At 52.5% G+C, this 21232-nt stretch overlaps 7 protein-coding genes across 7 annotated transcripts; 3 read left to right on the forward strand and 4 right to left on the reverse strand.

Annotated features, from left to right (window-relative positions):
* Window positions 1-1340: 1340 nt before the first annotated feature.
* On the reverse strand, window positions 1341-3249 carry BP01DRAFT_357038 (anticodon-binding domain-containing protein). The gene is made up of 4 exons (XM_025575101.1): window positions 2673-3249; window positions 2040-2532; window positions 1932-1983; window positions 1341-1865 (listed from the first exon to the last, which is right to left on the reverse strand). Exons 1-4 carry the CDS (start codon window positions 2804-2806, stop codon window positions 1831-1833), a joined length of 714 nt encoding a protein of 237 aa, XP_025431091.1. The 5' UTR covers window positions 2807-3249; the 3' UTR covers window positions 1341-1830.
* BP01DRAFT_54084 (uncharacterized protein) lies at window positions 2664-3631 on the forward strand. The gene has a single exon (XM_025579932.1). The coding sequence runs from the start codon at window positions 3012-3014 to the stop codon at window positions 3543-3545; it is 534 nt and encodes a 177-aa protein (XP_025431092.1). The 5' UTR covers window positions 2664-3011; the 3' UTR covers window positions 3546-3631.
* On the reverse strand, window positions 3582-5884 carry BP01DRAFT_357040 (NADP(+)-dependent, decarboxylating phosphogluconate dehydrogenase). The gene is made up of 4 exons (XM_025575102.1): window positions 5234-5884; window positions 4725-5176; window positions 4221-4649; window positions 3582-4159 (listed from the first exon to the last, which is right to left on the reverse strand). Exons 1-4 carry the CDS (start codon window positions 5541-5543, stop codon window positions 3719-3721), a joined length of 1632 nt encoding a protein of 543 aa, XP_025431093.1. The 5' UTR covers window positions 5544-5884; the 3' UTR covers window positions 3582-3718.
* A 1728-nt stretch (window positions 5885-7612) lies between these two features.
* On the forward strand, window positions 7613-9338 carry BP01DRAFT_54187 (RNP domain protein). Its single transcript, XM_025579934.1, has one exon. It carries the CDS (start codon window positions 7787-7789, stop codon window positions 8933-8935), a length of 1149 nt encoding a protein of 382 aa, XP_025431094.1. The 5' UTR covers window positions 7613-7786; the 3' UTR covers window positions 8936-9338.
* Window positions 9339-10081: 743 nt separating this feature from the next.
* Window positions 10082-12344, reverse strand: BP01DRAFT_357041 (DNA-(apurinic or apyrimidinic site) lyase APN1). Its single transcript, XM_025575103.1, has 5 exons — window positions 11575-12344; window positions 11471-11507; window positions 11299-11418; window positions 11113-11247; window positions 10082-11057 (listed from the first exon to the last, which is right to left on the reverse strand). The coding sequence occupies exons 1-5, from the start codon at window positions 12071-12073 to the stop codon at window positions 10148-10150; spliced, it is 1701 nt and encodes a 566-aa protein (XP_025431095.1). The 5' UTR covers window positions 12074-12344; the 3' UTR covers window positions 10082-10147.
* A 27-nt stretch (window positions 12345-12371) lies between these two features.
* On the forward strand, window positions 12372-16766 carry BP01DRAFT_54210 (putative checkpoint protein kinase (SldA)). The gene is made up of 3 exons (XM_025579935.1): window positions 12372-13659; window positions 13760-14204; window positions 14266-16766. Exons 1-3 carry the CDS (start codon window positions 12670-12672, stop codon window positions 16536-16538), a joined length of 3708 nt encoding a protein of 1235 aa, XP_025431096.1. The 5' UTR covers window positions 12372-12669; the 3' UTR covers window positions 16539-16766.
* Window positions 16767-18435: 1669 nt separating this feature from the next.
* Window positions 18436-20418, reverse strand: BP01DRAFT_382950 (uncharacterized protein; the record flags this gene model as incomplete). Its single annotated transcript, XM_025577396.1, has 1 exon — window positions 18436-20418. The coding sequence occupies one exon, from the start codon at window positions 20416-20418 to the stop codon at window positions 18436-18438; it is 1983 nt and encodes a 660-aa protein (XP_025431097.1).
* Between the last annotated feature and the right edge of the window lie 814 nt (window positions 20419-21232).

Here is a 21232-nt window from a genome sequence, read left to right on the forward strand (position 1 = left end):
GGAGTACGTACTGTGTAGGTAGCATATGATGCCATCGACCATTATTTTCTGCTGGAACCAACAACAAACACAACCAAAGATATGATGAACCTATGAACGAATCGCGCCTTCGGGACTGAGATCATAGTTCCTCCCAGCTATACCACAGTACAATATACAGTAGTCACTGAGTGAACCGAGGCTAGATCCTTCTACTCGATCTCCTTATCTCTCGTACCATCTCTGCTCTCTCTCGCCACCGGTAGGAATAATACATCGATGTCATCATCATTATGACAAGAGAGACACTCACACAAGGCGTGCCCAAGAGGAATACCCAGACAAGAAACACTAATGAACTATAAGCAATAATTTTGCCCCCCACCCCCCCTTTGTCCCCCATGGACTAAGTCAATGGGTCAATGGGTCAATGGGTCAATGGGTCAACGGGTCAATGGGTTAATGAGGGGAAGATGGGCGATTCCCTCGTATCTCCTCATTATTGATTGAGTCACCTGCCAGGCTAACTTACCAGGTCTCTTCACATCACAACAGTAAACATTTGAGTTACAGCACTCCATGTGGCCTGGCCCAGTCGGGCGACCAGGCGGTAAACGATTCCTAAAAACTTTTCCACTAACTTACTACAGGAGTCAGAAGTAGAAGCTACACTCAACTCTGTCCTGCCGCCGCCCTTCTCTCATTTAGCTGTTGTTCGGTAAACCTTCACCAAATTGCATAAATCTATGCACCACAAAAGAAGAAAAACCCTCCCCCAGACCACAAACTCCACTATAAATCGATTTGATCGAGAAAAACAAGTGGAAGTTGTCAAAGACGCATATCATACCAGTAGTACTAGAATTGTCCATGTATCTTGTATACCTACAGTACCACCGGTATAGTACCTCAGTAAAGTCGCGCACGAGAGAGACCTGGTATACATCCCTAGCCAGGATCTAGGACCCCAGATAACTCCAGGAACAGATACTTCCCCTTCGTATCTCCGGTGCGTAACCCGTTGCAAGATAACAAATCCGAAGAAATGGTCCTACAAGAGAGGGAGAGTTTTGAGGCAGGTGTTTGTCTGCCGCTGTGTTACTGACACCACGATGGAGTGAGCGTAGCCTGCCATGCAGATCATCGGGAAGGCTCACATGGTTATGACAGGCTGGAGGGCCCTCGTGACAGGGTGCACACTTGATGATGGCGCAGGTTGGCGTACAAACCTGGACGTACAACAGAGGGGTTGGGAAGAATTCGGATAGGGAGAGGTAGTAGTCGTTAGTACCTGGATCGGGTGGGTGAAATGCTCACGGTCTACAGTGCAGGCCTCCGCTGCAAAAGCGAAAGGAGCAGGGCTCTTTGCTAGAATATGAAGCTACTGGGCAAACTTTGCTTATCATAGCCATTGCATGTTGCCTCCCACTGGAAGTCATCGGAATTATATCTTCAGCGACCATACACTAGGCAGAGGGCTGACCGACATCCTCGCGCACCTCCAAAGTGTATAGCGGCCAGATCTGCAAGACCTGAATGCAGTGGGTCCTACTCCTACCGTACCCCAATTCCCCTAGAGAAGTCTCTATACCCAGCCCACCAAGATCACTTCAGTCCACCATCTTCGTCTCAAATGGTTTCTTTCCGACTCTTCTAAAGCCTCAGACCTGCAATCCCATGTATAGTTAACATTCCAGGGGACACTTGCTCTTTCACCCCAGTGCTCTTCGCGTCCTCTTCTTCGTGCGGATGGAGCATCTATGCCACTCATGCGCGCTTTCACGACCCTACCATATAAAACAAGACTTGCCAATGAATTGGAAGTCAACTCCGCTGTAAAAGAGGAACGGTTCAACCGCCCTTTCTCTGTCCAGCAGCGCCAGGTCCTGCGATTGTTACGTTAGATGAATGCTGAGATGCATCGGGGTCAAGACGGGGAAGGTGAGCTGTACCGATAGCGGCACTGGCATTGCGCAGTTCAATCTTCTTGCGTTCCATTTCAAGCTGCATGTCTCACGTTAGGATGCGTGCAAGAGGCCACGAATAGCGAGACCACTCACCACCTTGCGCACTCGAGCAAGTGCAGCCGTGTCACCGGCCACCAGAGGCCGGCAGTCATCCACACGATACGGAGCCGCAATGGCAACTGCATCCGCTACAATGATCTTGGCTCCATCCCATCTAGCCGGCATGGTCCGACTGAAGGCGTCGAAAATATCCTGTGCCTCGCGAGTCACACCTTTGCCACGGCGAGCCTCACTCTCGTGCGCTTTAGCAATAGCATTGGCCTCTCGAGTCTTCAGGGAACGTATGTCGAGAGCGTGAAGGGGTGGCATAGCGTCGGCAAAGGACGGCCCATCGGCGGCGGTCGCAGACGGGGCGAGGGAGAGGATCTGGAAAGATTGGATACGCGAGACCGGAATAATGCGATAGTCACCTGTTTGAGACTGCTTTCCGTCGGCGGTGTCGACAGCGACAAGATTCGTAATGGGGTCGGCTGTAAAGAGTGTACCCTCAATCGTCGACGCGACCGGGGCTGTGCTGATACGGACACTAGAAGACGAGCAAAGATCGCATCAGCATGTTGACAAACAGCACGTAACCGACGGCAAGCACAGGTCCCGCGGGCACACAACGACCAGATTCATATCGTCATCAGGCTGTACAAGCCTCGGAGGAACGGGGTGCTTTACCGTGCGCCAATGGCGCCGCTCAATGCCACTTCCAAAGGCACCATCGCGCCTGGTGTTCCCTGACCTGTAGCTCCTCCGGTCGGTCCTTGCGCAGATGCTTTCGCTCCCGCACTCTGGCGTTTGTTCTCTGCCATAAGCCCGTCTCTTCCAGGGGACGGATTGTCCGAATGACACTGTCCCACCAGCGACAGCACCGGTTTGGCTAGGCAAGGGTCCACTGCTGGGCACTATTGCAGCCGCGACGAACTAGAGGTATAACCTGAATCAAGAGGATATACACCGAGATGTCTGCTAGAAGAACGACCTAGACCAGCCCGGAGATCAAATTATCGAAAGGGGATGCCAGGAACTGCTGAAACCACGGTCGTTACCAACAATGACGATGGAACTCCGGCGTGGATCAAGCCGAAGTGGGACGGTGCGGGAACCGCAGCTGGAACGAATTCGGACAAAAGAACGACAAGAATAGAAGACGCTGAGACAGCAATGAATATGCAACCTTGTCCACCACTATTTCAGCCGATCGAGGAGAGGGGAAAGGAAGTCGAGCGTTTGCAACGCCGCACATGTAGACTTGAGGGTGGATGCAGGAGCACGCAGAAAGAAGTCGGGGAGCGGCGACGTTTGACTTACCAGATCTGGACTAGCTCCAGGCGGAGCAAACCTCCCAAACACCGAGTTCCTCCGGCATTACTACAAACTCCCAGAGTAGTCATATTGTTACAGGAGTGCATGTTATTGAACCCTCTTTGCTTAGTTCTACAACATATCATGTTGTTCTCTTTGTGGATCTCAATTACCAGCAGCGTGCTAAAAGAAAAGAAAAGGGTTCATTTCATTCCATACGTTTTTAACGTAACAGTAAGCATCTAGATACATAGTACTATGAAGCATAATTAGGTATACTTCCTGTTTCGCTTCTTGTTTTCATCAGATCATTCTTCACTCAGTGAGCGCATGTCGCCAACTCCCTGAGATCAGTCCAACTGTCCCCTGCTAGACCCGTGCGAGGCTTCACGTCCAGCGTATTACATCGCGTGTTCAATTTAAACAATGTAGGTCGACGCAGAGACGTTGCCACCACGGCCAGTCCAGTTGACGTGGATGTCCTTGCCCTCAGGGTAGGTCTCGCTGGCGTGCTCGGGCTTGATGCGGAAAGTGTGGGCACCGAAGTAGTCACGCTGAGCCTGCAGCAAGTTGGCGGGAAGGTCCCGGGTGCGGTAGCCGTCGAAGAAGCTGAGGGCAGTGCTGAAAGCAGGGGTGGGGATACCCCAGAGAGCACCCTTGCTAACAACGTTTCTCCAGCCCTTCTGGGCGTTGTGAATAGCCTTGTTGAAGAAGTCGTCGAAGAGCAAGTTCTCAAGGTCGGGGTTGTTGCGGTAAGCGTTGGTGATATCCTTAAGGAAGACGGAACGGATGATGCAACCACCACGCCACATGAGGGCAATGGAGGGCTTGTTCAGCTTCCAGCCGTACTCACGGGCAGCCTAAATAGTTCGATGTCAGAAGCTGAGCATAAAGAAAGAGCTATAAAGTAGGGTGTCCTACCTCCTGGATGAGCATGAAGCCCTGGGCGTAGGAAATAATCTTAGAGGCATACAGGGCCTGCTCGAGGTCATCGATGAAAGCCTGCTTGTCACCGTCGAACTCAGGGGTAGGGCCGCTGAGAAGGCCGCTGGCGCGGATACGCTCGTCCTTGATGGCAGACAAGCAGCGGGAGAAGACGGCCTCACCGATCAGAGTGACGGGCATGCCAAGGTCGAGAGCGTTGACGGCAGTCCACTTGCCGGTACCCTTCTGACCAGCCTTGTCAAGGATCTTCTCGACGAGGGGAGTTCCATCCTCATCGTTGTAGTAGAGGATGTCACGGGTGATCTCAATGAGGAAGGAGTCCAAGACACCCTTGTTCCACTGGGCGAAGACATCAGCGATCTCCTTGCCCTTGAGACCCAGACCGCGCTTGAGGATATCGTAGGCCTGAAGAGAATCGATGTGATTAGCTCCTAATTCGTGACAATCCTAGGGTTTCTTCCGTCGAGTGTGGTAGCTTACCTCGCAGATGAGCTGCATGTCACCGTATTCGATACCGTTGTGGACCATTTTGACGAAGTGACCGGCGCCCTCGTCACCAACCCAGTCGCAGCAAGCCTCACCGTCGCTCTTGGCGGCGATGCTCTGGAAGATGTCCTTGATGTAGGGCCAAGCCTCCTCGTTACCACCGGGCATCAAAGAGGGACCGTAACGGGCACCCTCCTCACCACCGGAGACACCGCTGCCGACGAAGCGGATGCCCTTCTCCTGAAGGTACTTGGTGCGGCGGTTGCTGTCGGGGAAGTGGGAGTTACCACCATCGATGATGATATCACCCTCCTCAAGGTGGGGCAGGAGAGACTCGATGAACTGGTCAACGGGCTTACCAGCCATGACCAGGAGCATGATACGGCGGGGACGCTTGAGCTTGGCGCAGAACTCCTCAATGGAGTGGGCACCGACAATGGACTTGCCTGATAAGTCATGCGTGAGCAATTGCCGGATGAACTAGAAATGGAGGGAATTCTCACCCTTGGCCTCGTTCTCCAAGAAGCGGTCGACCTTGGAGGTTGTGCGGTTGTAGGCGCAGACAGTGAAACCGTGGTCAGCAACGTTAAGGATCAGGTTCTGACCCATAACGGCCAGACCGATGAGACCGAAATCAGCACTAGGCAGAGGACGCGCCGGAGCGCCGACATTGATGCCGGCGAGACGGGCGCTACAGTCAGTCGCCAAGTTCCATGTCAATAGCTGGGCAGATAGAAAAGAGAATTGACATATGGGGAGGGGGACACTGAACCACACGGCTTTTCGGCCGTGGGATTCAATGCGGACCTCCATACAACCGCGGCCTCCTCATCGTGATGAATTCACAGACGAAGGGGAAATCGAATTCATAAACAATGATCCGAAGTACGTCGAGAAGCTAGTGTGCGCTCCAAGACGGCAGCCGCATGATCGAAGAGGATTGACCGAGTGATGCATGCACGAAGCAATGGCATAAATGCATAGACGATGGAAGCAAATGGGAGGGAGACTTGAGTACTTACACAGCTTGGTCGGCCATGATGGAAATAGTGGGGAGTGGGGGAGGAGGGATATTAGGTATGTAGTTGGGGAGGAGAGAAGCAAAAGAGATGAGAACGTGGACCGGGAGAAGTGGGAGGATCACAGAGGATATATGAGGGGAGAGTTAGGAGGAAGAAGGGATCGAGAGGGGGAGCAAAGGATGGAAGGGAAGGCAAGGACACGAACGGGGCAAGCGAGGACGGGCGAGAAGCAGAAAGCATTGGAAGATGTCAGAGCAGGATTCACGCAATGAGGACGGGGCTTACGGAGCAGCTCTTCCGTCATGGGTGGGACGGACTCAATGAGTGTTTGCGAGCGGGGCATTCACTGGTACTCCAGGGTTGCTGGGAACTGACCAGAGGGAGTAGAGTCCTCCGGTGAGACCGGCCGGCTGCTTTGGGTAGTTTACTTAGTACTAGTAAGCTACTTAGTACTATGAGCAGGTAGTTTATCCAGAATGATGATTTGTATACAATTATTCTTTTCTTACGCATCTCAATTGCTTTTCGGTAATACCATGACAGCAGCCATTTCTGAATTGAAACTTATTTGTTAGGTCATATGTAGAGCTTGAGCAGATGATAGTAATGATGATGATGCTCCCTTCAGATGGCGGGGCAATGGAGGGGCAACAGCACCCGGCAGCGGCACTGCAGAAAATCCGCTAGATTCCGGCCTACATCGGCCCTGAATGGGAAAAAAAAAAAGGTAAGGAAATTGTCCCAGAGCAGCGCCTTCGGTGAAGAACTTTCGGGATCGGATAAATTGGGACCGTCTTCCCCCTCCACTACTTACTCATCCATCCCACTCTCGACTCACCCGACTGCTCAACTAAGCAGTACGATTAGAGTCACGGTCGTTACTATAGTTACAGATTTACTCCGTGCACTACTGTGGTGAACTTCAAAATTGAATTCGAGCGGAAATCCAAACCGATATGTTCAGGGGATCCTTATATCCGACTGAACAATTACCGCCGGAGAAATTTAGTCCATCTCCGGGGAATCTGATTATTGTTGATACTAGCCATCTACCGATAGTAATCTACACAATACTCCGTACGGTCGGCAACTGCATTTCCCAGTCAGGTTTAGAGTGGGGGTCAAGTTACATCACATGGGCCTGAAATTGTTGGGGGTTCAGATGCACCAGTGAGGCTAACGGCGCTGAGTAAGAAGATCAGGGCCAGCCAAGTTGACACCTGCTGAGTATCAGTAGGGAGTACTGTGACAGTATGCATCTCAGTTTTACTTGCAGGCAATCAATATTCTTGTCCAGCTAGCACTCGAACGGTAGCCCGAAAATAGCCCTCATATTGAATGAACGTCTTGTTCTTCTGAATGAGGAAACTCCGCGCTCGGAGGATCAATGTCAGGCTTACATGCGAGGATTGAGGATTGCTTTTCTGCCTCTCAAGCAGAAGTAGGTAGAGTGACTTTCACAGACCTTCAGCCTAGATATGAACTGGCTTCTCGTCGTCTACAATCTTTCTATCTGCAGACTCTGGATCGTTTCAAGGTACGGAGTACATTGCATGCATCAGTATCAAATCACGTGATGTTACTGGGGCATTTGCAGCAGCAATTGTGTTTGCACTGTACGGTACTTGCTAGGAACCACTGGCGCATTTTCTCTTCTGTCGGCGGCGTAGTTGCTTCAGGCATCTAGAACCATCTGCCTGCCCATCAACTCAGACTTTCCTCACTGACGATTAGATTCTCAATTCTCCTCACTTTCTTTGATCTCATCAATCGCTGCTGTTCCTCGCCGAATCCCCTATCAGTGACCATCACCACGTCGCAATCAGAACTAATCCTCTAGGCTTTGTGGTCTAGCTGCGACACGGCTTCTCACCTCCAAGCCAATTGACTCGGATTCGGGACCTTTCTCAGGCGTGACGTCTGGCGTATGACTGCGACGTCAGTCAGGCCCTGAAGGTACGTGTCTGTTGCTAGTTGCTGAACAGCGCATCACACTATCCACCGTTTCTCCCTCATTCGAACTCTCCGTTCATCATGTCCTTTCCGCCACCTCCAGGTCTTAGGCAAGCACCCTCGTCGCTCCCTGCGCGTCCACCACCATCAGCGAGCACTGCTTCGCCTTCCACCTATCAACCCACCTACTCGGCTGCACCCTCATATGCGCCGCCCAGTTCAAGCAGTGGATATGGCGGCCACGGACCGCCGCGACCGGGCTACGGCGCCGCCACTGCCTTCCAACCGCGTTCAGTAGCCTCAAGTCAACCCTATCGTACCAGCAGTCCTATTGTATCCGCGCCACCCACCACCTCCAGCGGCTTTGCGACACCAACCACGACCGGGTACGGAAACTACTATCCACAACAACCACAGGCATCATATCAGAGCGGCCCGAGCTACTATGGCGCCCCCGCCCAGTACAGCGACGGCACGACGTATGGACCGTCGGTCCCACGGATACAGAATCCGTTCCAGCCCGCTGCTGGCAGGGGTTACGGCGGTCGCAATGATTCAGGCATGGATCCAGAGACCGAAGCTCAGATTGCGCAGTGGCAAAGTGCCTACGCGAACAAAGAGGAGGTCCCGGGCTCCGGCAAGTTCCCGGGACGTCGAGATGTAAACCAGGGGTCCGTCGCGGGTCCTGCGTCCGGCGCAAACACCCCATCCGGTGCTGCGACCGGTGCCAACACTCCCGCTCCCGTCGTGGGGGTTCTTGAGTCCGCGCCGAAGACAGTGGTCCGTTCCGGTGGTGGACAGAACTGGACCGACTCAACGCTTTTGGAGTGGGATCCGGCACACTTTCGTCTTTTCGTCGGAAATTTGGCGGGTGAAGTCACGGATGATTCCTTGCTGAAGGCATTCGCGAAGTACACGTCAGTGCAGAAGGCGCGGGTGATCCGAGACAAGCGCACGCAGAAGAGCAAGGGCTACGGGTTTGTCAGTTTTAGTGACGGCGACGACTATTTCAAGGCGGCGAGAGAGATGCAAGGCAAGTACATCGGCTCTCACCCGGTTTTGCTGCGGCGGGCCACCACCGAGGTCCGGCCCGTGTCCAACAACAAGAATGGGAAGAAGCACGGCGGTGGAGGGGGTTCGAGTGGGGGCGGCTCGGGTGGGGGTAAGGTCAAACACGATGGAGTCAAGAAGCATGGAAAGACCAAGGGTGGACTCAGAATCCTGGGATGAGTGCACAAGCTATCATCCGTAGGTGATGTTCGGATGGTGAATCATGCTACGGCCTAGGAAATCGATATGATGCCAGGAAAAGCCTTCCTGCAGCTCCCAACTAGTTTCAACGCAATGATATACCCTCATTTCTAATATCCAACAATATAGACAACAGACAGAAATATTTACTCCAGCTAGACAAATTCCTCACACTAGTACACAACACGAGGGTCGAAGCCAGCCCACCCTCTATAACTGCGCAATATGATTTCAAGGAACACTGCTCTCACTGAGATCAACCTGTTGATCTCCGTCTCCCTGCATCCCCCTCATAACTCTTTAAAACCATCACCCATCATATCATAAGTCATAACCCGTCAAAATAGAAAAACCAAGAACCGTTGATCGAACTCCAAATGAGTCCATAACCGCAAGCACGCCCAAGACGCACTGACGACCAGAAGTACACACAAAACCAAGAGCGAGAAAGCGAGATACTGTAGAACACCTAGGACTGTTTACTCCTTATTGTGTCCGTTCAACCGCCTCCCTCCTCCCCACTCTCCTCATCAATTGCGCGTTTCCGGTACGCCACCCGGTTCCTCATTGTGTGAATGCCGTAGCCCGCAATGGCCAGGATGATGAAAAGGACGATGATGATCACAGCGATGGCGATGTTTTCCTGCATTCTGAGGGGGTGGTGGGGCTTCGCACCACCGAGTTTTTATGTGGTTGGCGTTATTGGCGTAGGGTGGGACTTCCTTAGCATTTGATGGAGATAGTCGCGGGGGGATATGTTTGTTGTTGGTTTAGTGGATTGGCTGGATGTGGTGGTGGTGGTGGTGTGGGGGATCTAGATTGACATCCCGTGGAATGCGGAAGATCAAACTGGTTTGGATCCGAGAGAGGAAGAAAGGAGGAGATGAAAGAGAGAAATTGGGGATTCAAGGAGGACAGGCGTGTTTGTGGGGTGGTGATAGCTTATAAGCGTGGTCCAACTACCAAGTACCAACTAACTACCAGCCATGTTGTTTTCACTTCACTGGCCTTGTTTATTGCGGGTGGCTGGGGATCCATGATGGATGGCTGTGAGTTGCCGGCGCCAACCTTAAGGCCCGATGAAGGAACCATGCTGTTTTGGGTAATGAGCTGGATTGCGGGACTCGGGATGTGTATTCTGTCATAGGTAGTAGGGACTTATTACAGTGCTCTCATCTCGAGTGGTTTACACTAATCCTCAGAATGTGACTGACATCCTTCCTCATCCTCCACGTCACTCTCGTCCTTTTTCTTCTTCATTGTCTTCCCCTTCTTCTTTCCGGCCGCGTTCATCATTTCCATCAGCGTCTTCTGTCCCTTGTTCGCGCCCGACCCCTTAGCTGCCTTCTTCTCTTCCGCCTCCAACTTCCGCAAGTACTGCTCTATCTGCTTCTCGCGCATCTCCCTCCCCTCATCTGCCAATTTCGTCTCCAGAGCCTGGAACTCCTCCCCGTCCGGATCCATTCCGATCAAGGATTCGAGAAGCTCGATTTCCTTCGCCCAGACACTGTGGTCCGGGACCAGCTTCGCCGATGCACCCGTTCGTTTCTTCGCCGTCGCTTTCTTCTTGCCCTTAGCCTGACCCTCATCCCCACTTTCATTCTTAACTGCAGAGTTGGTTTCTGGCCGGTCAATTGGCGTCTCCAGAATCATCGGCACCCCCTCGAACCGTTTCTCGTTCATGACATTATGGAACGCTCGTAACCCCAAAAACCCCGTGCCAATGTTCGCATGGAGGTCGCGTTTACTGCCGCGCGGCGCTTTGGAGTCGTTCAGGTGGAGGGCCCGGAGGTGTTGGATGCCGATCAAATCCTCGAACTCCTGCATGAAAGCCGCAAAGCCCGACGGGGTGACGAGGTCGTAGCCTGCTGCGAAGCTGTGACAGGTGTCAATGCAGATACCGATTCGTGGGTGCAGGTCAGCAGGGATCTGGGCGAGCAATTCCTTGAACTCGGAAAGGGAACCGCCGATAGTGCTGCCGTGGCCGCACATGGTTTCGAGGACGGGAATCACGGAATCGGTGGCGCGGAGAGCCGAGGTAAGAGCGGAGGCCAGTCGAGTGATGGCACTGGCGTGAGGGGTGGAGTTGGCGGATCCGGGACTGTTGAATCCTGTCAATATACACCCTCGAGGCGTGTGAAGGGAGACTGGCTCACTGGAAGTTGTACAACTGAATTCCCAAGGCTTCGCACCGACGTAGATCATCAAGGAAGGAGTCGTAGGCTTGCTTGGCTTTGGCTTTGTCTTCTTGCGCCAGGTTGACGAGATAGGAGCCGTGCGGAAGGATGTGTCTATATATTTTAGTTGGATGACAAATGCTGAATCGAGATCGGGAAGCTCACTTTGCTGCATCGTACTTGTGCTCCTCGCACAGCGCTCTAAATTGATCCCGGTGGTCATCCTGAAGAGGCGGATTGTCCCATTTCCTTTGCGACTTCAGAAAGAGCGCAAATGCGTTCCCACTGCGGTTCAATTAGTTTATAGTCGCAGGCAAGATCAATGTGTCCGACGAACCCAATATGCATGCTATTATTCACGGAATTGAAGACGCCTGCAACAAGAGTCAGCATCAGAACTATGATCCTAGTAGCCGCCATTGGATGTTTAGGGCAAGGAACCTTTGGCTGCGCTGACATGCGCGCCCACTAGCATGCGTAGGCCCTGTGTCCGAGGTCTTAGAGGCAACATTTCGACCTCTTCTTTGGGTTTCCGCTTCCTAGAGACCTTGACTGTTTCCACCGACTTCTCCTCAATCCCTTCTTCCTTGACTAGGCTGTCCTTTTCCTCCGTTGAGTCTTTCCCAATGATAGCAGTCTCAACCTCTTCCTCAACTTCGTGCTTCACCGCGATGGCGGCAACCTCGCCTGCACGGGCTGTATTGTTTCTCGGAGACGCTGCAGTTGTGCTCCGGATCCCCTTGTTGGTTTCCGTTTTAGACAAAGGCGCGGACAAGGGAGTTTCGGTGTGGCCAGTTGACTTGACGCGCTTCGATCGACGGAGTGGAGAAGCTTGTTCGCGGCCTTCGTCGGCAAGCTTGCGTTTGTGGTCTTCGGGCGAACGCGGTGGCGAGGCGGCGACAGCGTTGGATGCTGCTTGTCGGGTACCGCGAGAAGGCATTGTACTATACTTTGAATTCGCTGGATGAATATCCAGGCCGAGTCAATGGGGTATTCGCAAGATATCTGAGACTTGCGTGGTGGGTCGACCAAGACTGTCAGCATCGGTGGTTTGGAAATATTGGCGATATGGAGACGCGGGGAGAAGGCGCACTCGGCGAGGTCGAGACTTTCCTTGCCTGCGCGAGCGGGAGGGTCAACGCCACATCCTCCTGACGTGAGAATTCATAAATTTCAGACCGATTACGGAAAATAAATATGTGCGATCATACTCATGATTTATGAGAATTATCTACCGGCTACGTAGCGACTGCCTATGATGAAGGCTGGTGGCCGCTTCAATTTTGCCTTGATTGGACTAGCGTGCATGTGACTGGTTGTTGGAGCAACGCGGCTTCCACCAACGGATGTTTATCGATAAACTCGATTCGATTTGCTTCAACTCCTTCTTATTTGCCTCCTTCCCAGCCTTCATCGCATCGACCTTCACCCACCGCCCAACGCCATCAACGACTGCAACGATACCAACACAGTTGATATCACTATCACAGCAACATTTCGCCGAGTGAACTCGTGTTTCGCTCTTTCTTCGCCGCCATGGCGGCCTCCGACGACCTGATCGATTTCGACATCATCGAGAACCAAAAGGAGAACATTCAATCTCTGCCGGGAGGACGGTCTGCTCGGGAACTGGCCCGTATCTTCAGCCCCCGAGAGACAACAGACAAGCTTGCGGTTCCATCGCCAAACGAAATGAAGAGCGTCAACGATGCTGTACGACAAGAATACGAGGCGGAGCTGCAAGCCATCGACGAATCTGATGACCCGCTCGATATTTACGACCGATATGTGAAATGGACGTTAAACGCCTACCCTTCCGCTCAGGCTACCCCTGAATCAGGGCTTCTTCCCCTCCTCGAACGCGCTGTGAAGCATTTCCTCTCCTCCGCTCACTACAAGAACGACCCCCGCTACCTACGCTTGTGGCTGCAATACATCCGACTATTCTCCGACTCGCCGCGAGAGACCTTCGCCTTCCTGGCGCGTCATCACATTGGTGAGGGCCTTGCGTTGTTCTATGAAGAGTTTGCAGCTTGGCTGGAGGGTGCAGGGCGGTGGACACAGGCAGACGAGGTCTATCACCTTGGTCTCGACCGAGAGGCCCGGCCAGCGGAACGCCTGGCCCGCAAATACCGCGAATTCCAGCACCGCTATGAACAACGGACGCAGGACAATGGCCCCTCATCCCCAGCCTTGCCCGCAGTCCGCCCAGCCTTGGCTGCAAAGGTTAATCCCTTTGCATCGGCTACACCCGCCTCCCCTGATCCTCAGGCCGAGCGCGCGGCACCCGCCCGGAGCGCCGCCCCCAAGACAAAATCCGGCAAACCGAAGATGGCGATCTTTTCCGATGCCGACGCAGCGAGCCAGCCGGCGGTCAGTGGCCCGGCGCAAGGGTGGGACAGCATCGGCTCAATGCAGGATCGACGCAAAGAGAATAGGGTGGAAGCGAAGCCTTGGGCAGGAGAAACGTTGAAGGCCGGGAAGAAACCCGTGCCGAAGGAGAAGATGACGATATTCAGGGATGAGGTATGTGCATTTGCCGATTCTTTCTGACTTCCATGATATTTACGATCGCAGGACTAATTGGTGGCATGAACCCGGGTTGGTTTACGATTAATGTATCCAGTCACAATCCAAAATCCAAGTCAAACAAGATCTTCCAGATATTGTACCAGAGCACCGCGTAAAGGAAGCAATCAATCCACGTACCGGGCGGCGGGAACGCGTTTTCGTCAACCTCGATGCTGTATACCCTGACTATAAGAATCCGAACCACGAAGTGAGCTTCGAGGAGCTCAGGGCGCTCCACCGTGGATGGCTGGAGAAGGATTGGCGGGTGGCCAAACAGCCCCTCAGAGAGATTCCTGGCAATTCCAATGCGGAAATGCCCATGGAGAACCCACTTCAACATGGCATAGAAAATGAACTGCCAGCTCAGTTCAAACAGAAACTGACCGTGAGGGATAGCGACAATCATCCGCAGGAACAAGCTGAAGCACGCGCGGCCCAAGAGAACAAGACCAAGGCGCGGAAAATGAAAATGCGCGAAGTCAAGCAAGAAACGCAGACAAGTAAGCTTTTTTCTCGACCACGACCATGGCAAAATGCTTATGCATGCTAATCAACCTGCAGTCAAAATGAAGTTCGATTCTCCAACTGGAAGCAAGATCCGTCGGAAAAGCACTGCTGAACCTACCATGACAATACACACACGAGCTGCAACGGATGAGATCTATAGTATCTTCAATCAACCACTGAAGGCGGAGACGGATCACGCAGCTGAGAGTGACTTTGACGATGACGATTACACTAGCGCTGGGGAAAGTACTGTGACGGGTCATATCTCAGCTGCATCCAGCGATTTCGGCGACGATGAGACGACAACGTTTCATAAGTCCTTTGACGAGGATGGCTTCGAGGATAACACACGGGCCGAAAGTGTTATTGATGGTGAATGGACGCAGTTCTCGGCTTGCGATGTGCCTGAATCGCACACCTCCCGTTCACTTGCTGAGGAACACCCTCCATACAATGATGCAGAAAATGAAGAACCGTTCGACGAGAATTCCGATCTTCAACAGCCTGAAAGACAGCGCTTTGTACCAGAAATGCCGGAAGACTATGTTGCTCCCTATGGCACCTACCGCGATCCTGCAATGGTAGCTCAGAACCGCTTGCCATTTATGACTCCTATTGTTGAGCAGACGGAGTACTCCATCTCGATGACAGCAGCAAGGGCTCAAATGTATAATGCGAAAACACCTTCCAGACCACAGATGGGTAATTTGCTGTCTAGTCCCCTACTGGGTACAACAACACCTTACCACGATGACCACTTTGCCGATATTCCAGAGGACGTGACGATCTGCCCGAATGTGGATCAAGTAAGGTCTAGCATGGGTTTAACACCTTTGAGTGAAAGCAGTCGTCATGAGCCAGTAATCGAGCAGTTGCAATGCAGTCCCACAGACAAAGACATTCGGAACACTATTCTTCGATCCTTGCAGCCGCCTTTGGCCTCGTACTCCGGATACCACAATCGCCCGCAAAGGGTAACTCATTACGGCACTGAAGTCCAGAGGTTCTTCAAAGCGAATAGCAAGCGTGGGAAGAGTGGAGACGAGGCGGCGTTTGATCTGCCCATCCTAGACCTACCCGGTGCTGAGAGAAGTTATATCATCCGACGAGAGCTAGGCGCCGGGGCTTATGCACCGGTCTACTTTGCGGAAAGCATTGAAAGCCTACCGTCTGACTCGGAGAACGAATCAACTGGCAACTCCAGCGGAAACTCCAACGGCACGACCATTTCGAGCTATAGCACCCCACGCTACGGTTTCGAGGCAATTAAGCTGGAAGTTGGCCCGCCGAATGAATGGGAGTTTTACATGATCCGCACCGCGCACGACCGCCTGACCCGGAACACCGAGCTGTCTCGCGCCACAGACAGCATCATTCGCGCACACGAGCTCCATGTGTACAAAGGCGAGAGCATACTGGTGGAAGACTACCGTGGTCAGGGTACAATTTTGGACCTGGTCAATCTCGTCCGCAACGAACCAATTTCGACAAGCACCAATAGTGAAGGTGGATTGGATGAGGTGCTTGCCATGTTCTTCACAGTCGAACTGTTTCGCACCATCGAGGCTCTGCACGCATGTGGGATTCTTCACGGCGATATTAAAGCTGACAACTGTCTCGTTCGTCTGGATGACAAACCCGTCCCACCACCTTCGCTCATTGACTTTGACAATGACTATCTTGATCCTCGCGAAGTGCACTACTCACCCAGGGGATACCATGGCTGGTGTAATAAGGGCCTTTCCTTGATCGACTTTGGTCGCGGGATCGACATGCATGCCTTCTCACCGTCTGTCCAATTCATTGCCGACTGGGACGTGAAGAAGCACGAATGCAACGAGATTCGCGAGTCGCGACCCTGGACTCATCAGATCGACCTCTACGGACTGGCGGGGACCATCCACGTGATGCTCTTTGGCAAGTATATCGAGTCGATGCCCGTCCGCAGCAGCGAGGGCGCCTCTTCCCCCTCGAGTGAGCCGCCTAGTCTCGCCTTATCAGCCAGCAGCCGCACCTACCGCATCCGCGAATCCCTCAAACGCTACTGGGAGCGCGAGATTTGGAGCGACGTCTTCGACCTCCTTCTCAACCCCGGCGCAGAGCGCTGGGTCCGGGTGGAGCGCGAGAGCGGGAACCCCGCGGCCGCCAGCCTCTCAGATCCTGAGACCCCTGGTCCCGTCCTACCCGTGACCAGTTCAATGAGACTGGTCCGTGAGCGGATGGAGGACTGGCTGCTGGTGAATGCAGAAAAGAAAGGACTTGGCCTGCAGATCCGCAAATTAGAGGCGATCTTCGCCGAGCGGAAGAAAAGACTGGAGAAGGTCTGATGGCACCAACCACTTGGTTTCTCCCACATGGCTCTTCAGACTTATTTTTGTTGTTTTGCTTTGTTTTCATGATGTCTGCATTGATTGAAACACACATACCTACACGTCGGACCCCCTTTTATACCCATAGCATGCTTTCAGATGTGGCTGTTTTTGTTGCGCAGCGTTGGCGTTTTCGGGGTGGGATCATTTTTCCCTTCTGGTTTGACCTGGATCGAATCAATGGGGCTTTCTTGTATCTTCGCTTCGGGATTTGACCCCTTCTCTGTGAGAAAGGGGCTCGCACATTGCAAGTCACTTTTAATGATAATGTCATCCTTTTTTTCGGTATTCCTATTCTCTCAGACACATAGTCAGTGGCTTCGTCCGAGGAGCACGTCCATGCTCAGTAGTAAATACTGGGAATATGCGGGATTTCCTGCCTGATCACAGCCGAAACTCGCCGTAGCACCAATCATGTCCCAATGGAGGCAGCCAGCCACAAGGATCAGTAAACTGGAACCCAGGGAGATCCCTCTCCACACTGAATCTAGGGGCATCACCAACAACCACCCGAGCTACACTGGCACTCTGCATCCCAATGCGCCTGAACCCCAAGAAGAAACACTCGTAATTAGTTCCATGAACCAAATAGATTTCAATAAGAGAAAAAGTGTTATGCACATCCCTCGCAGGACAACAAACATAACTCAACCTGCTATGAAGCTGGAAAAAGAGATCTCTAGAGATAGGTAGATCGAGAGAGAGAGAATGAAAGTGAGAATAAGGGAGGGTTTCAGAAAAGTGGACATGAAGAAACAGACAAAAAGTCTTCTGCTCAGAAACACCTTGCACAGAGATGGAGAGCAGGGGGAAAAAGCAAGAAGGGACTTAAAATCGGGACCTTGAATGCCACACACATACACGCAAAGAAAGAGGAATCGCTAGAACAAGAGGAGAAGATACAGGATCATCATCGCTTCGCTTCGCTTTCCATGTCGTGTGTCTGTTTTCCTTTCAAAAGGACAATCATCTTTCCTCAAAGCAGGAAGGGGGTTCAAGTTGAATGCAGTTTAATCATGTCATCTATCACAAAAATGTCGTTTCAGTCAATAGCGCGTCTCTCCGTTCCAATCGTTGTCGTGTAAAAATTCTCTCGGTCACACGGGGGTCGTTGTCGTTGGCAAAAAGAAAAACAATAAGATAAAAGAAGATATGATCAAAACGCAGAGAAATTCGATCTTCGATCAATCATCTGGTGAGGTCAATGATGACGTGATGAAAGGGAAAAACGGAATAGAAAGGTAGGAAATAGTCAAGGAGTGAATTGTCAGGGAGCGATGGGTTGGTCGGAGCTGGGCCAGCTGCCCTATTTGGTAGTTGATCGAAGATGCGTGTTGGTGGATAGACCTTCAAAGAATGAAAATGGTTCGGCCAGGTAGAGTGAGGACAAAAAGAAAAAAGAAAGAATGCGGTTGACCGTGAACAGCTTTGCAGAGAACTCTCGCCGGTAGTTGTTGAAGCTCTATACAGATGAACTTCTTGGAGTAATCAAAGGCCGTGTAGAGGTGCAAGGCTGCAATAGTCGGAACAATGCGAAGAAGGTAACAACGATCGATCTACTTCTGTCGATTTGATATTCTTCAGCCTCAGGGGCTGGCACATCATGGTGCTGGTTCCTGACCATAATACGAGGGTAAATGCATCTGGAGCCACGCGTCTGAGTGCACTTGGGTAAATGTGGTTTTGCTGATTTTCATAATTTGCCGATGTTGAACTTTCAACATACAGAACTCTGGAGAGTTCGAGATAAGGTCATAAGATCGTCAATGCCGTTTCTGTCGTTATTCTCTGATTAAGTGCGATCAGAACCGCAATAAATCGTCCAAAGTCGTTAGGAAGATCAAGGTCGCCAGCACTACCGCCTCGTGTAGGGCATATTGAGGATTTGCCTGCGGATTCGCTCCGCATCTGATATGCCTTCTTCTGTCGGGTCAAATGGGAGGGGAATAGTCATCTCTGGTTCCTTGAATGGGGTGGTAGATAGGGTCGGCCTGGGCTGCGGGAGCATCCCACTTGCGAACGGGTCGGAGAGCGAGGGTGCGTGTCTGACGGACCGAGGCGAGGGTTCGGGCCGTTTGATGGCCTCAACCTTGAAAGGTGAGCCCAAGCGCTTGATACTGTCCCCCATCAAATTAAGGAGTGAATTGACAGGCTTCTCCACAAGACTTTCCTCACTGCGGGAGGATGAGGACGGTGGGGAAAATAGCTGGTCGATGCCCCTAGGGTTCACCGCACTCATTGTCGCTCCACGATTACGGATTCGTATTCGCCGCTGATCCATCTCGTTTAATTTTCCTTGGCGAACAAGCTCTTCCAGCTGGTCTCGTGTATCTTGTCCTACAGGAGTTTCTATCGGCGCCGTAGTATTGACAACAGTGGTGTCATGCTCAGTGGTCGGGAACATAGGTAGGGATCGTAGTCGGGAACCCGTGACGTGGATTGTATCCCGCCTGGTTCTCGGTGTCTGGCGTTGAAATCGTTTCCTTAAGCCGTGTGGACTCCAAGTATTGTACGTAAATGGGGAACCGAGGCGAGGTATGCTTCCTTGTTCGTGTAGTTGGGCAGGATCTTGCGCAATTGGCTCCATAAGAGTTGGCTGCGCATAACCGGTCGTTGGGTTGTTGAACCACTCATCGCTCTTCTCTGTCGAGGACGCATCCTCTGCCGTGAGTTGAGCAAGAGGGCCGTGGACCGAGCTGGCGACAAGTGACACACCCAGGTCACGAGTTGCATACGCGGTAGATGTATTACTGTACTCACCTGTCTGAGAGGCTTCCCGTGAGGTCCGTGTGAACAAATCGTAGAACGGTGTGGGACTTTTGGACTGCAACATCCTTTGGTAATGAGGCGCGATGGAAAACTTCTTCCGACACAGAAGTTTCAGCCTCCGCCGGGTTGAGGCCTCCGACTTGGGCCAAAGCGGTCTTGCGGCATCGGCCTTAGGGGTCGGGGTGGAGTCTCCGCCCGAGCGGGACTGGAGGATGGCGAACGGAAACTGCTTATCCAGTCTGAAGCGCCGTTTCTCCCATGTCCGCTTTGCGTCGCGTGCAACCCGATGAGTGACACCCAAGGGTGGAATACTACCCGGCGTCATCTTGAAAGGAGTGATTGTTGGGTCTTGAAGGTACAGCTGATATGTGTTCCATAAATGGTTGTCCATATCGATCGTCCAGTGCTCCCTTGTTGAGCGGACCCACGGTTTGTTCTTGAGCGCAGGGCGCATCGACGGAGTCTCGGTGACATGCTTTGGAGGCAGTTCAAGATGAAAGAATGGGTCGTAAGAATCGCTCTCCATGCTCGTACAGCTTCCGCCCGCTGAGCGCCGCGACCCATACGTCTCGATAGACGAGACCGAAGAATCCGAAGCTTGCGAACAGGCGGACCCAGGTCGTTGGATGCTTTCTCCATAGGCACGAGGGTCTTCGGAGGACCAAGACTCGGCAATTGAATCGTCTAAGCCTGGGCGAATTTGAGCTGGAGGGGTCTTCAGGGCTACTCTGTCCCGAGGGGGGGCCAGAAAGCGGTCATCGCGCGACGGGATTGCCGAGCCTGTATTGACCACAAAAGCATCGCGAGGCGTGGGAACCTCGATAGAGGGGAGGGGAATGTCGGATGGGTTTGGATGGGCCGTGCTGAGGTCATAGTCGGCTTGCGCAAAGACGTTGGTCCCAGAGCGAACACGGGATCGGCGAAGGCGACAGCTGGAATGACGAGGCGGCGGCGGGACATCAAGGGACGCTGACGAGCGCTCGGGTGTCTTCGGCTCACCTATGCTGCTAGAAGGAAAGGTGAAATTCTTCGGCAGCGTACGCGACAGGCCCAGCTGTCGAGACTCCATGGTGTACAAGTGACGGATTCGGGCGGAGGGAGTCGGCCACAGGCTGGATCGCGACGACGGGGTCCGAAGATTGGATACGTACTCTTAACAATAATACTTCGCCTGACACTATAACATGTCGCTCGTCTTGAACTGTGATGGGCGCAGGTAAAGGAGATTATTCTCAGCAATGATCGAGGCGCGGACTCGGATAACCTCGGGCGTGCGCAGTGTCAGCGACTCCAATTGATTCGCGCTGACAATCAGCGGTGAAGGCTAGAGCTGCGTGAACCAAGCGACCTGATTTTGACGAAGTCCCAAAGAGAAGATGGAGCAATGAAATCGGTTTCAGTCAATGGTCAAGTGCCTTGAGTCAAGCTCCGGGAAGATCGACCAAGTACGGTTCGGGGTCGGAGGGGTCGAAGGGTCGTAAATCGTAACAGTGGGAGAGAGTTGAGAAAAGGAAAAACAAGAGAAGTCGGGGTGTGAGTGGTCGGTAGAAATCGCAAGTGAGATGAGGTGATGTGAGGCGCGAGGTTGTGGAATGTAGCGATGCGCTGGAATTGAGACAGGATCACCTCGAACAATTGGCGGCCTCCATTGCCCGATCGTCGATTTACTTGGAAGTATGGCGAGAACCGGGAACCAACAACACAGGAAACCCAAAGACAATAAGCCAAGAAAAAGAAAAAAGAAAAGAAAAGGAAGAAAGGGATAGTCAAGGACGAGCGACAGGCTCTATCGGAGATAAAGAGGAGGGAAATAAAAAAAAAGACAAAAGGGTGGTGGGGAGAGGGGGAGGGGGAAAGAGGAGAAAAAAAGCGTGGGAGGGAAG

Source organism: Aspergillus saccharolyticus (assembly GCF_003184585.1).
Source record: "Aspergillus saccharolyticus JOP 1030-1 unplaced genomic scaffold BP01scaffold_16, whole genome shotgun sequence".
Lineage (NCBI taxonomy): Eukaryota > Fungi > Ascomycota > Eurotiomycetes > Eurotiales > Aspergillaceae > Aspergillus > Aspergillus saccharolyticus.

Excerpts from the sequence above, each read along its gene's own strand:
- BP01DRAFT_357038 (XM_025575101.1), bottom strand. The coding sequence starts at position 2,806 with ATGGCAGAGAACAAACGCCAGAGTGCGGGAGCGAAAGCATCTGCGCAA. Across the intron at positions 1,984-2,039 it reads TTGCTCGAGTGCGCAAGGTG|CTTGAAATGGAACGCAAGAA; the intron begins GTGAGTGGTCTC and ends TGAGACATGCAG. Across the intron at positions 1,866-1,931 it reads CAATGCCAGTGCCGCTATCG|GACCTGGCGCTGCTGGACAG; the intron begins GTACAGCTCACC and ends TAACAATCGCAG.
- BP01DRAFT_357040 (XM_025575102.1), bottom strand. The coding sequence starts at position 5,543 with ATGGAGGTCCGCATTGAATCCCACGGCCGAAAAGCCGTGTGGTTCAGT. Across the intron at positions 5,177-5,233 it reads CTTGGAGAACGAGGCCAAGG|GCAAGTCCATTGTCGGTGCC; the intron begins GTGAGAATTCCC and ends ATGACTTATCAG. Across the intron at positions 4,160-4,220 it reads GCTTCATGCTCATCCAGGAG|GCTGCCCGTGAGTACGGCTG; the intron begins GTAGGACACCCT and ends CGAACTATTTAG.
- BP01DRAFT_54084 (XM_025579932.1), top strand. The coding sequence starts at position 3,012 with ATGCCAGGAACTGCTGAAACCACGGTCGTTACCAACAATGACGATGGA.
- BP01DRAFT_54210 (XM_025579935.1), top strand. The coding sequence starts at position 12,670 with ATGGCGGCCTCCGACGACCTGATCGATTTCGACATCATCGAGAACCAA. Across the intron at positions 13,660-13,759 it reads TGACGATATTCAGGGATGAG|TCACAATCCAAAATCCAAGT; the intron begins GTATGTGCATTT and ends TAATGTATCCAG. Across the intron at positions 14,205-14,265 it reads CAAGCAAGAAACGCAGACAA|TCAAAATGAAGTTCGATTCT; the intron begins GTAAGCTTTTTT and ends ATCAACCTGCAG.
- BP01DRAFT_54187 (XM_025579934.1), top strand. The coding sequence starts at position 7,787 with ATGTCCTTTCCGCCACCTCCAGGTCTTAGGCAAGCACCCTCGTCGCTC.
- BP01DRAFT_357041 (XM_025575103.1), bottom strand. The coding sequence starts at position 12,073 with ATGCCTTCTCGCGGTACCCGACAAGCAGCATCCAACGCTGTCGCCGCC. Across the intron at positions 11,508-11,574 it reads GCATGTCAGCGCAGCCAAAG|GCGTCTTCAATTCCGTGAAT; the intron begins GTTCCTTGCCCT and ends CTCTTGTTGCAG. Across the intron at positions 11,248-11,298 it reads CACAAGTACGATGCAGCAAA|ACACATCCTTCCGCACGGCT; the intron begins GTGAGCTTCCCG and ends TAAAATATATAG.